The 13,296-nt window shown below is 45.8% G+C and overlaps 1 protein-coding gene across 12 annotated transcripts in view; it reads right to left on the bottom strand.

Moving 5' to 3' along the window:
- The window catches only part of PDE8B (phosphodiesterase 8B), a 294,732-nt gene that overhangs the window by 14,035 nt on the left and 267,401 nt on the right, over positions 1–13,296 (bottom strand). For all 12 annotated transcript variants that reach the window (XM_010949268.3, XM_010949269.3, XM_074360079.1 and 9 more), the window contains 7 exons: positions 12,745–12,909; positions 10,696–10,741; positions 10,151–10,286; positions 9,079–9,277; positions 4,719–4,936; positions 3,199–3,319; positions 1,107–1,274 (listed from right to left, as the gene is read on the bottom strand). In XM_010949268.3, coding sequence (XP_010947570.1) covers positions 1,107–1,274; positions 3,199–3,319; positions 4,719–4,936; positions 9,079–9,277; positions 10,151–10,286; positions 10,696–10,741; positions 12,745–12,909 — 1,053 coding nt within the window. The remainder of the gene's footprint in view (positions 1–1,106; positions 1,275–3,198; positions 3,320–4,718; positions 4,937–9,078; positions 9,278–10,150; positions 10,287–10,695; positions 10,742–12,744; positions 12,910–13,296) is intronic.

The raw sequence follows: 13,296 nt of genomic DNA, 5'->3' as shown, positions 1-13,296 counted from the left end.
ATGGCCTCCTACCAGCTTTTGGCCCAGCTTGCTCATTTCAGGTCAGTCGATCAGGCAGCCTTAAAATATCCACTGCTGTTCAAGGAGTGAAGGGTTTTTTTCCCTTCCCTTCTCTTTCTAGCAAACTCAGAACTGCCTGTCCTACTTCTCTTTAATTCATGGGCTATTCCCATCCTTGAAAGCTGCAGCTAACTTACTGGGTCCTTGGCTGACCTCTCCATCTGCCCCTGCCCACCCTTTTTAGACATCACCAGCTATTATCTATCCTGCCCCCGTGGTACATGACAGCCATGGAGACCCCCGCCTCAGGTGCATTACTTGTAGCTACTTGTGACGTACCTGTCTTTCTGTCACACATACTAAACATTAGTTCTCAGAGCCTCTTCTCTGGAAGTAGGCCTATATTTCAAATGGCATATTGTCCTCTACTACTTTCTAGGTTAGTCTTCTTTAACTCTTCACACTGCCAAAGTGAACTATGTATATATTGCTGCTCTCTTTAGATAAAAATTGTTTTTCCTCCTTACTCATTTTGCTCACAATGCTCTGTTCTCCCAGAATGTCCTTCCCCATTGCTAAATGTCTTAAATCCTTGAAAAAGACAACTGTAATATCATTTCCATGAAGCCCCTCTTATCTAGAAAAAAAATCTTCCTGGACGCTCTGAAGACTTAAAACTACCTCCTTTAGAAGTGTTTTCATTTTTTTTTAACCAATGTATGGACCTATTTATATCTGTATCTGCCCCCTGCTGTACTATGAGCTACCCAGGGGCAGAGATGTGTCTCACTCATGTCTGTGTTCCCCAGTGCCCCACAGAGAGAATAATCATCTAGTGAATGAATGGGTGATTTCCCAGTTTTTGTGGAAGTTCAGGATCTAACAATTTGAGGATGAAAAGCTACTTCAGAAGGCCCAGTTTATCCCCGTTCCCCTAGAGAGACTGGTTTGCAGCTGGCCACACCAGCCATTTTCTTGAGTGAATCAGAATTCTCTTCCAGGCAGGGGTGAGCCATTCCTTTCCCAGGAGGAGTAATTTACTTACTTACTATGACCGGGGGCCACTCCCAGAAGAGAGGTGGAGCTTCCCTAGAGAGGCAGCATACCTGTGCGAAGTACTCCTCAGAGATCCTCCCAGCCCATTCGATGCACAGGTCCAGGGGGCGGCATGGGTTGGCCACGTCAGCACATTTAATCATCATGCGCTTGATCAGGATTTGGTTTTCAGGAAAGTTCTTCCCAATAGGGTTGCATTCACAGTCGCTGCCTTCAATCTGGAAAGCAGAATGTCATATCAGGGTTAGTTCAAGATGCTGGTGAAGCCCACAAGTGCTAACTGACCAGATGTTCGATGGTGACAAGGAATGGTCACCCACGCAAACTTAGGCATGAGACTAGATGAAGGAGGTTTTCCCATCCTTAATTCCATCTATAATACCCTGATATGTTCTTGGGTTGGGGCAACCCTCAAGCAATACAAACAGAGCTTAGAGTCAAAGTCTCTGTTACCCTGCACTTCTGTCCTCTTTCCCCAGAGGTTTTGAACTGCTAGGAGCAGGTTTTGTTTTGAATAAATTGGTATGTAATCTTAAAGGAGAGATTTCTCCCAGTTTTATCAGAAAATATGTCAAAGCAGAACTTTCACTTATTTTCAATACATTAAAGATGGGGAAGCAGCACACTTACTAGACTTACACCTGCCAGCTCCCTCTCTATGACTTTCTGTCCCACTCCTACCTCCTTGCCCATCTCTTCCCACTTTGTTTCATTCTCTTGAGGCATGTGTCTGCTCACGCTTCCCCGGCTGCCCTTCCAGCTGGTGGTAGGGAGTGTGAGACGTTTAAGTTGTAGGGGTACTAGGAAGCAGAAAGTGGGCCAGGGCAGGAGCAGGTATATTCAGCCATGTTTAAAAAGACTGTACACCAGTACATACCTCATGAGGGGTGTGAGTGGTCAGTGGTCCCGAGCCCAGCAGCCAGGTCTAGGAGGAGGCTTATGTAAATGCTACAACAGGCCAATTACACAAAACCTGGAAGCTTGTGATTCCCTACTTTCAAAGATACCATCGAATGGATGGTGTGAAGACAGTTAATTAGCTCTTCAGAGCTCTGCCAAGCTCAAGGACTGCACAGCATTTAAGGGTTTTTGTTCTGCTTTGGGACTGCACCTATTTATTAAACCATCAATGGGCAGAAGAATTATGTTCTGAAGAGTGGTGGTTTCATTACTTACCATTGGGAAGATACTGCTTGCTTATAGATACTGCGGTAAGTAAATCAACAGAGTTGGGGGCTTACTTGGATAGATGACCTTCCCAACTCTAAATTTTATGATTCTGTGTTATTTTTCCCTCTTAAATCCCCAGATCCTTGCTCCCATAAGTCCTCTGTGGAAGGAGAGGGTCCTGGCAGTGTGCTGTGGAATCCCTGGGGGATGGAGCAGAACACAGGTGAGGTGGACACTGTCCCTCCATCCAGGCTGGTCATGTGATGGGTCCTATACAGATAGTCTCCATACTGATCATCAGGTTACTTTTAAGACAACCATTCATCATCCATCCACGTATGCAACCCTCATACAGGAGTGAGTGAGAAGTTTTTCTAACTTTATGGAGCTATGAACAGTTTTTATAGTTTCAAAGGGCAGTTGATCTCATTTTAAACAGTAAGAGATGTGAACCTTCTGTCCATGTTCCTACAGCCCAAGTTTGTAGGGACCTTAAGGCAAGTCTAAAGTACATGAGTAAATCTGAAAAAGGAAGAAGACTTGTGCTCTTGTTCTCAGCTAGTCACTCCCAGTTTAATAGGTACTGATAGGCTTTTAATGCAAGTCAGCAGGAATATAATTCTTTAAAATATCCAATTTTGAGGTCTCTCAAGAGTTCAGAGAACAGAGAACTAGGGCTTTGGGTCCCCTAAATACTACCATTTATTCCAGTCTCTGCTGGCTGCAAGCTCCTTTCATCCTAGCCTCTGGGCCTACCTCCTTTTGTCACCACTGGCTTTTATCTCAGGGCCTTTCTTTTATGGAGCTCAGAGTTGCTGTGGACACTGTCCATCTATTCTTGTCCCTAGGGGGAAGGAGTGGCCCGCACTTTCAGCCCTTCCTTACCAACTCCAAGCAAATAACCTTCTTGTATCAGGGTAGGTTCAAATGGAAATGTACTGTGATGTAGCTTATTACACGGGGAATGCTTACCTCAGCTCCCATTGGCTTGTTGATGCTGTTCACAAATTTGTTCACATGTTCGAAGTGTTTTGTCATTTCTGTTGCTAAAACCATGTCAATAATAGCCTGGCGCAGTGTTCGATAATGGTTCCTAAAATAACCGGAAGACAAAAGGCCTTGTTCACAGTGTGTCCCGAATTAAAACTGTTCTTGCTACCATTTCACCACACTTCCCACAATCTAGGAGGAAGTTGGGGGCTCGGAGTCAGGAAATGAGTGAAGGTCACAAAAAAGTTAACCTGCTCATCTTCCTGCTAATCGAGGACATGGTGACACTTCCATTTTCCCCAAAGATAGCTGACCCTTCCTCATATGATTTATGAGTATATAAAAAAAGGAGAGCACCTGTCACAGGGGCACTTATTTCACAAGGTGGCTCCCTTTTACCATCCCTTGGCAATGTCAAGAACAGGGAGGTGGAGAGAAGCGACAAGTTCCTTCCCTACAAGGCAGGTGCGGCAACCCGGTGAGCTGTCCAGTGACATTCAGTGCAGACACACTGATCCTTACTTCAGAGAAGTGTCATTTCTTTTGATGATGGCATTGGAAGAAAGTTTTTCAATTAGTGAGTAATTCTCTAAATTACAGTTAGATAGACATTGTAATGGATGGAGCAACAATCCTGCTCAAAATCACTGCCCAGTTCCTGTCATCTTTTTCTAACTTTAAGAGCCAGAATGGGGAACTGAATAAAATTGGCCACTGGAAAGAATTCTTCCTGTGAAAGTTTTAAAAACAATACTGGACACTGATGAGGCTTCAACTGAAGATGGAATAACTGGTCTCCATTTTTCTCAGGTTTCTGGAGACAGGCGGATAGGTCCAGGCTCATGTTGACAAGTGGTCCTTGAGGCCCCGGGTGAGCACTGAGCTCTCTGCACTGCCCTCTCTCAGGAGTCTGCTGTCCAGCCTGGCTGGTGCTATGTGGGAAGTACAGCTTGACTGCAGGGTTGTGGCAGGCAGGAGGAACTGCATCTGTCTGTTCACAGTTGGCCAGCTCACCAGAGGACAGTACAACAGTGAGGGGAGCCTGCCCCACCCTGGGGGCCCCAGCAGCTCTGCCAGGACCTGTGGAATCCAGCATCCTCATGAGGTAGGATTTTAAGTGGCCAGAAATTGAGTTGGGGAGAGACAGGGAAGGGTACTTTTCCCTTGAGTTACACCAAAGACAGGATGTCCTCCTGAGAGGGTAAAAATATCTGATACACTTATTAGCATTATAATCACTTTTTATAGAATGCTTTGCAGTATTTAAAACATTTCATGAACTTACTGAAGACCAAATGGAGTTTAAAAAGATGAACCCAGTCTAAAAAGTACAGTTAAGTTTATAAGGACAAGGTTATTATTTTACTGTCTGATACAGTGGTGTAACTGCTCTTACTTCCCCCTCCCTCCAAGAAGCAGCTAAGTACTTGGTGAAGTTAGGGAAAACGGAGTTTCCTCCTTGCACTTTACAAACCTGAGCACAAGAGTCTGAGCACACGAACCTGTCAATATTCTTGAAAATGTTGCATTTGCTGTCCTTGACCGTGAGCTGGAAGGCCAAGGCTGTGTGATGACTCTCCAAGACAGCGGTGTCATTATAGAGCACGGCGAGTTCACTGCCTGCATTGCACAGGAAAGAATTGGTCCTTCCCGGGTGATCCACGTCGTGGACTGTGGCAGCAATCAGAGCAGCCACCTCATCTAGCTGATCGAGGCTTCCCTGGGGTGAGGAAGACAAGGCTGAGCATTATCCACTGGGTGTAGGGGACCTACACCCATCCCTGTCTCCCGGGAGAAGATGGGCCAGGGGATCCTCTCTGACTTCCCTACAAGTTGGGAGGCCACCTAGGATACATCCCATCACACTGCTCTGCTGTGAATTGTCTGGAGGGAAACAGAAACCTCAGCTGCAGTTGTAATGGATGCCTAAATTCTTTTCCCAGAGTCCATTCATCCTACTTCTCCTGCAGGAAGATGCCAAACATGCTGTGTGACATACTGCCATGACTCTCTTCCATGAGCAGACAGAGAAGGAAGTGGCCTAGGATCACACGTGCTACTTTGTTCGCCTACTTCTGAAAAGACTTGAGAGTGTGGCAGTAAATGGCACAGATACAAGAAAACTCTTCACATGAAGATAAAAGGATTAGAACCAAGCAGCACGAGAGAATCAAGGACAAAAAGAAGAAGCTTCCCAGGAAAACAGGCTAAGGGGGCTCTTGCAGTTAAGAACAAAATTCAGCTCTGGGTTACATGTGGCAAAGACCAAAAAGGAGACCCTGTTTCTCACGCTCTCATTATATAATTAAAGGACACAAACCACAGTATCAGGGGATACAAATGTTTTCTCAGCTCACAGCTCTAGGAGGAAGTTATCAAATGGGCTACTGTTACCTGAGACACTGTACTTTATGAACTCATGCCTTCAGTCTATTGGACGCTTCCTGGGAGCTGGTCGTCATGCAGAGAGCTGGAGTTAGGGGCATAAACTGCGCTGGCACAGTCTCAGCACGTCTCACAGGCAGTCACTTCTGTCTGTGTACTTACCTGTGCTGTGTGTGCTTTCCGCAGCGATTTATCAGCCCCGTAGTGCAAAGAGGGAAGTACAGAGGGTTTGACAGTAACCATGAGGCCTGATCTAGTACAGGGCAGTGCTGGCCATTCAGTTTTCTGTGGGGATGGAAATGCCTGTATCTGGGCTGTCCAGTACCGTAACCCCTAGCCACTTATAGCTCCGGACACTTGAAATGTGGCCAGTGCAACTGAGGAACTGAATGTTTCATTTTATTTAACTTTAATTAAATGTGAACTGCCACATGTGGCTAACGGCTACTTACTGGACAGTGCAGGTCGAGTGCAGGGGGTGGGCAAGGAAGGCATCTCTTAGGGAGTGACTTTTATGTTGGAGCCTGAAGGATAAGCAGGAATTAGCCAGCAAAACATGTCAAGGGAGAGAATTCCAGGCAGAAGGAACAGCTTATATGAATCTCCTGCTGTGAAACAAAAAAGTAGTTTCTTCAGGAAACTTAAAGAGCTTCATTGTGGCTGGGTGAGGGGAAAAGTGGTCCCCAAGATGAGGCTGGAGGGGTGGGCATAATTTTTGGTTTTCCCAAGTTGCTTTCCTAGGCTGTGGGAGAAAAAACGGCAAACTGCTTCTCAGATGCTAATAGGTAAGGACCAGTCAATCTGAAACTCAGCCCTGAAAACTTTCCTGAAATCTGCCCCGACCAGCAGGGAGCCATTTCCATTTCCAGTCCTGACCTGGAGCTGGTGGCCAATCAACTTGGCCTCAGCCCATGTGAACGGGTTTCCTGAGCCGAGACAGCAGTCGATGCTACTGTTTTCAGCTCTTCTCAGAGATTGATTATGTAAGTACCCAGGGCAAGCAAGCATGCCTAGCCCCATTGGCCCCATCATGCTGCCCAACAGGACCCAGAGCTGCCCCCACGTGGGCTGATTCTAGCTGTGTAGTGAGGCCCCAAGAGGCCCCAGCTTCAGGCTTCCAGCTAGTGCTCTTGGAGTATGTTCAGTCCTGTTTGGAGTATGGGGCCAATTTATTTTCATATCTTCAATGAAGGAGATTCAAGTAACTGGAGCAGACAACAGTAGCATGAGGCGAGACGTGCCTGTCCAGCTTACACTGACTTAGACCTGACGCTTGTACAAAGGTACCAATAACAGGCCACGCCCTGCCGTTTTGACAAGCACTGTCTAATAATGCCATGCCTGATGAAACATAGGGGGCAGGGAAAGAAGACTTGGCTGCTTACTGGCAGATGGGAGAAGCAAGATCCCCTCTAAGGGAGGGAGAGACTGTCTGTGGAAGAAAACTTCCTCACCAAACCCGGCACAGTAGAAATTCTAAACCGCTGGAGGTGCTGACATTTCTGCATAGTGTTTTTCTTTCTTTAACTAGCAAGGTAGATTTCAACCACAGTGAAGCAGACTGGCCAGAATGGACTCCATTCTGGATTAGCCTTTCAAACAGTTGCTTTTCTGGGACAGTCACTTACACTCAGAAGACAACAGAAAATGCTGGCTACTCTGACCTCTCCACCTGCAGTGGTTCCTGGGAACTGTTAAGAGTGGGGAGGGGACAGGGTCTGTAACAAATTGAAGGGGAATGTCAGCTCTGGACATGTAACCTGTACGGCTGGGTTGAGGACGTGGAGCTCTGTCACAGTGACATTAAGAATTTTAGCCTTGTAAAGAAATTAGGGACGACAGATGACATGGGTATTTGGTGAACACGTTTTTCTGACTCTGTCAGTGGCAGCAGCTCTGGTGGAAGTGGCCTCAGGAGTAAATGCCACTTGGAGCGCCCCGCGGTGGGCTATCCCGTGATCTTGGGGTGCTCACTAAACCTCTGAGCTCAGGAGCCCCTTTCACCTCAACCCCCTAGGTTGCTTGTAGCTCTGAATTTTCTGATTCTTTGGCAGAGACTGCCAAAGTTAGAAAATGTCTTTTGAATTGCAAGCACACGGTATCTAGTCTTGGACTTGTTTCTATTGCTGCTATTTGAGAATTCAGCCAGACTCTGAATACATTACTAGAACAAACAATTTAAAGAAAAAATACTTATTTTAGGGGATGGTGAATAAAAGAGATCATAAAGTGACTAAGCATTCCCTAATGTATCAAGCATTTTATCTATTTTTCTAGAGTGGTTCTGCTTAAGTGAGGTTCATCTTTAACTCAAGGCTGCTCTGCCTGTGGATCCCTTTGGTCTCAGTATTCATGCCCTCGGTCCTGCCCTCATTCGGCACGTGTGGCCTCAGCTGTACAGTATCTCACAAGGTACAACATGGAGGAAAGGAACCTGCAGTAGGGATCTGGAAGGACCTTAGCTCCTCAAAGAAAGGTGCTATAGGAACACAGGCTGATAGCACCTGTATTGTCACCTTTTTTAAAAATTAGGGGACAGAAATCTTCAAAAGCATCATTCTTGAACCACTTTCTTTTCTTGCTAATGAAAGTAAATGCCAGGATCAGTCTGTGGCAACACTGAGAAGGGAACGTTCCCTCCTCCCCATTTTGGTGCCACTTCGACTCCTACCTATCCCACTGCCACTCTTCTCCTTAAGTATCTAGAGTCTTAAGACAGAAAATTACCTCATACCAAGCATTTGCAGATTGATGTGAATCTGCTTCTATACAGCACTTCTCCAAGGGGTATCTGTATTCTAAGCTTCACTTTTAATTGTAGCAAAGGAATTACACGCTTTACGGTGCAAGTGGTGGTAGTTGGGAAAGAGGGGAGACAAGGACCTTTGCCAGCTATGCATGGCGTGTACATAGGGCTGCCCTACAAGTCAATGCCTGTAAATGACAGTATGGACTTCCAGGTACGATTAAGGGACTTGAAACTCTTAAGAACTATGCAAGTCATTAATATACAGATTTACGCATATACACCTACACAGAACACACATATATGTATGTAAATGAGCAGGATGCTGAATGGCTCATTACTGTGTGGACCATAATGTACCAACAGCCAAATTCTGAACCTAAAATTTAACCTCTGGACCTAGTAACCATTTGCTATAGTAATTAAATTCTGTCCTGTAACCCAGTCTCACAAAGGGCTCCTAGTGCACATTTGGAGAATAGGTTCAGGTATCAGCCAGGCATGTAAAGGAGTCCCTGTGGTGGCATAAATTATTAGTTTAAGCATTTTTGGGGAAGGGAGGGCTAGGAGAAAAGGCCATGTCATTACAACACCAAAAGGATCAATTTGGTAGCACAAAAAACTGTCAGATTGGTTCCAAAATAGCTGTTTGCCAGATACATTTCTTAAGATTGAGTTCTTAGATCTCCAAAACCTAGGCAAGTAACTCGATCGTGATATCAAAATTCTACCTTTACTCTCTCCTTTCCGAGGAAGAAGGCGGTGGCGTGCAGCACGTCAGCGGCGTGGGTGGAGTTGTGGTAAGCGTTGGAGGAGTGGTAGTTGGCTTCAATCACTTGCAGCCAGGCCCGCAGAGTAGTTTCAGAACAGTGTAAAAACTCACATACTCCAAACCGGGAAAAGATCTTTAAGCCCAGGTAAACCAATGGCCTGCAAACAAGAAAACAAACCCTGACTCACTGTATTCACTGCTCCAGAAATTGCTTTCTTTGAAGATACTTCATACTTACTGCACAAGCACAAGGGTATACAAATGTGTCCTCTCCAAATCAGGAGATAGAGCATCTCCCCTTCACCAGGCACTTCCTGAAAACTAGGTGCCTCAGGGTGGTTAATCCAAATGACCTCTAGACAGTCTCTAAGTTATCTGCCTTTCAGTGGCTCTAACAACCAGGAAACGTCCCTGACAGTCGCTCTCCATCTCCGCTTCCACATAAGCTCTGCACTTCCTTTGTGTCCCCTGAGGAAGTTACTGAGCCCGAGGACAAAAGGGATGGCTTGCGTGGGCTCAGCACAGTCATGTCATTTAGAGTCAAGTTACTTATAGGTGAGTAGCATTCATATCCTACAGACCAACATCCCTGGAAGAAACAGACTTCTGCAACAGAAGGGGACCTTCTGAGTTATCTAATCTTTCCCTTACCTATAGGATGGATCAAAAGAAAAGTCTTCAGTGCTGTCAGACTCATTTTTTAAGGTGCTGAGAGTTTGGGGCTGAGAATACCTAGAACTGTTGGCTCACTGGCACAGAGTGACTTGGGTAGATCTGGAAAGGACACTATTATTTCTTCGTCCTGGGTCATCACCAGGCTGATCCCACATCTTACCCACTAAAACACTTCTCCATAAAGGATCTCACTTAAGGGGCCATAGTCCCTGCTCATTTCTCCAGCATGGAATGAAAGGCAAAACCTCCGAGGTCTTTTATGGCAAGGACTCACATCTCCCTCAAGGTTTTCGGACGTGAAAGTCTTGAGTGTGGCCATCAATCATCCCGTGGCCTACAGACAGAGAAGCACGTACCTTTTATGTGTCACAGCTTCCAGTTCAAAGATGTTGAACTCCCAGCTTTCCTCATTATCAAGTAATTGAGCAATAGAAGGAGGGACGTCATTGATGGTTATTGGCATCGCAAGGTGACTGTGACTCTGGTGCACGTCTGGGCAAACAGATGAGGTAGGGAAGGGCGGTTAATTGTGGAATTGTGAGTGCTGCTGAGCATCTGCCATCTTCATGGTTGCCACTAGAAAGAAAGTCTTCAACCTCGAGGGGTAAAAAGAGTTTCACTTCAGGGTTCCCTTACATTATTGAACTTCAAGACCCCCAAATAGAAAAATAATCCGGTTTAACTACATTTAAATATATAGAGGTTTGCAATTCCTATTCTGACAGTGCTTCCAGAGAAGTAATTTAAATTAGGAGAGCTGGTTTCAAATGTAGACCATATAAACTCCAGTGAGACCAAAAGGAAGTATCACCAAGGCCCTCCTCAAACAATAATCACAACACTGGGGGAGAGACAGACCAGAGACAGGTTACCAGTAACAGATGGAGAGAAGACAACTTACTCTTAGTGAACACATACTCATTTCCTGACAACCTTCTCAAGCCATCCTGGAATAAAGAGAGACGCTGTGAGAAGCATGCTTTACTGGCCGTTATCATTACTCCCCCATTTCTTTTATTAGCCAGAGAGAACTGAATCCTGATTAACCCAGCCCATCTGGAACTCCAAGTTGAAGCTCCGAATCAAGTCAGAACAATAGCTACAGAGCAGAGGATACTCTCCCCTCCACGGCTTTTAGCCCCAGGAGACGGAGAAGTGAGAATTAAGTGGCTGTGACTGCACTCAGGCCTCACACCTGAGCTGTGAGTTGGCTCTGTTCTCCTGCCATCTTTCTCCTGTGGCATTTTGAAGCCACATTAATGAGACCAAAGAAGTGATCTTGCTTTGGATACTTGTTAATTTGAAAGGACCCCACTTACCGTCATAGGGACACTGTATTCTTGTGTTCTTAGATTTATATCCTGGGGAGCCAAAGCCATGGGCCACATTTTGGGGATGACTTAATGTAAAGCCTTTAAAAGGTTAGGCTAATTTTTTATCTAATATCTAAATTAACTTTTTTTCCAACTGTACTTTCTATCTTACAGCATGAGCTTTGCTGCTAGCCTTTAAAAGAATTTTCCGGATTTGAGGTCTTTGGAAGGGCAGCATAAGGGAGTGGACAGAATTCTGATGTTCTGCCATTTACTAGGTTCTTGAACTTGAACTTGTCCCCAGATGTTCTTGCATCTCCGTTTCCTATCCCCTACCCCTGAGTACCTGATTATTTAATTCTTTGCCTAAGTCATTTACAATTGCTTATTTGTCATCCCTAGAAAGCATGTGCTAAGATTTAAAGTATTAGTGAAGGGCTCCCCAGAAGTGACACCTTGGATCTTTAGGCCAAGAGCTGAATTTTGAAAACTAGATAAATAGGTAAGTAACAATGGCCGGAACGGTCCTGCTTCTAAGGCAGGTATCACAGGGAACTCCTCTGTTTTTAACCTGCCTTTATTTCTCCTCTTGCCCAATGCTACATGACCTGGAGAGGAAGCCCAGGAGGGTGTGGCGCAGGGGGAGGGCGGGCAGGTACCTTGTTCTAGGAACCAGTCTTCCTGCCGCAGCTCCGCAGTGGCCAGCGCCTCCTGGCAGACCCTTGCCAGTCTTCTTTAGAACTGAGGTCTACACTGCACTGGGATGGGGCCGCCAGGGCCAGCCCAGGGGCACTCAAGCAAGAGGAGGTCACTCAAGTTACGGGCTCATCAGAGACCTTTAGTAGGAACACGGAGAACTGGCCAGAAAGCCAGTCAGTACTCAGCATTTGGTGACAGGAGCAGACAGAAACCTTCAAAGTAAAACTCTTAGATGACTTGGGCCTCATTTTCTCCCAAAGAACTCTTCCGGCTTCAGCCTCCAATAAGGAGCACAAATGAATAATCTGAATTTTCTTTTTCTTTACTTGCTGATAGATGTTTACAGCCAAACAGATCATAGCAGAAACACTGGAACAGGATGACTCCTTAGAATCAGCTACTTTGGGGGGTTACATGTGGTGGTACTGGAGTGCTGGCAGGGGGTGGCTTCTCCTCCCCTCCCCGTACCAAGCCAGAACAGCTCCACTCTGCTTTTACTGATTATAAAGGGAACTCCATATAAAGCTTTTATTCAAAGAAAGAATTCTACAGCTAAGATTCTGCAAACTAGTGCTGTCCTCGAAGTACCAACCCTCTCATTGTATAAAGAGTCTGAGGTCGAAGGAAGCCCAGCCCCAACCCTCAGTGGAATACTGTACCAGGTCCAGGGGAACAAGTAAACAAGGGCCCACTGTGCATTTTTAGCCTTCAGTCAACTACCTGTTTAGTCTTTGCTGAAATAAAATTCCGAAGGACGAGTTCTGGGCACAAGTGATTCATCTGTGCTCCTGCAGCTGCTTCTGGTTAAGCTGATGTTAGCCCATTGAGCAGGTGTTTCCGCACCCATGGGTAACAGTGTATGTGTTGTGTGTCATATGTATTCTGGGGTGCACCTAATGTCATCTGCCCTGTATTTCTAGTTTTCCCTCATCACTCACAGTCATCAGGCCTCCCACGAGGTCACTGGTGTGAGGGTCTTCATCTTTGGTACCCAGCTGAGGGGAGTATAGTTCTGTGGTCCGTAAAATTTCTAAAACTCTGTCCAAGGCTTCTGCTACTGTGACAGGACTATTTTCTTGGGCTGCATTGATTATATTTATAACCTAAGGATGTAAAGAGAGAGAGAAAGAATACATTTGAGGACATTAGGATTCTTCTTCCCAAAAGTCATACGAGTGCCCAGACTCTGAAAGAAATCAGGTGATAACACATCTCGTTGCTCACAAAGGACTAGTGCTTTCACAGCGCCTCTCCCTTCTTCCTGAAGCGTGCTTTTCACCCCACCTTCTCCCAGTGTTTCTCCTGCTTTGGGGACCATAATTTCTCAGGCTCCTTTGCCGACCCTTCTCCTCTAGCTCTCTTCTGCAGGTTGGCGTTCCTCAGAGATTGGTGCCGGGCCTTCCTCTCACTCTACAGTCCTTTCAGAGATGAGCTCTCTCATTTCCATGACTTTGGACATACATGATCCAGATGCCAAGGACTCTCAGATC

Source organism: Camelus bactrianus, chromosome 3, assembly GCF_048773025.1.
Source record: "Camelus bactrianus isolate YW-2024 breed Bactrian camel chromosome 3, ASM4877302v1, whole genome shotgun sequence".
Classification (NCBI taxonomy): Eukaryota; Metazoa; Chordata; class Mammalia; order Artiodactyla; family Camelidae; genus Camelus; species Camelus bactrianus.
The sequence above is the reverse complement of the archived record's forward strand: the minus strand, read 5'-3'. Positions and strand labels throughout refer to the sequence as shown.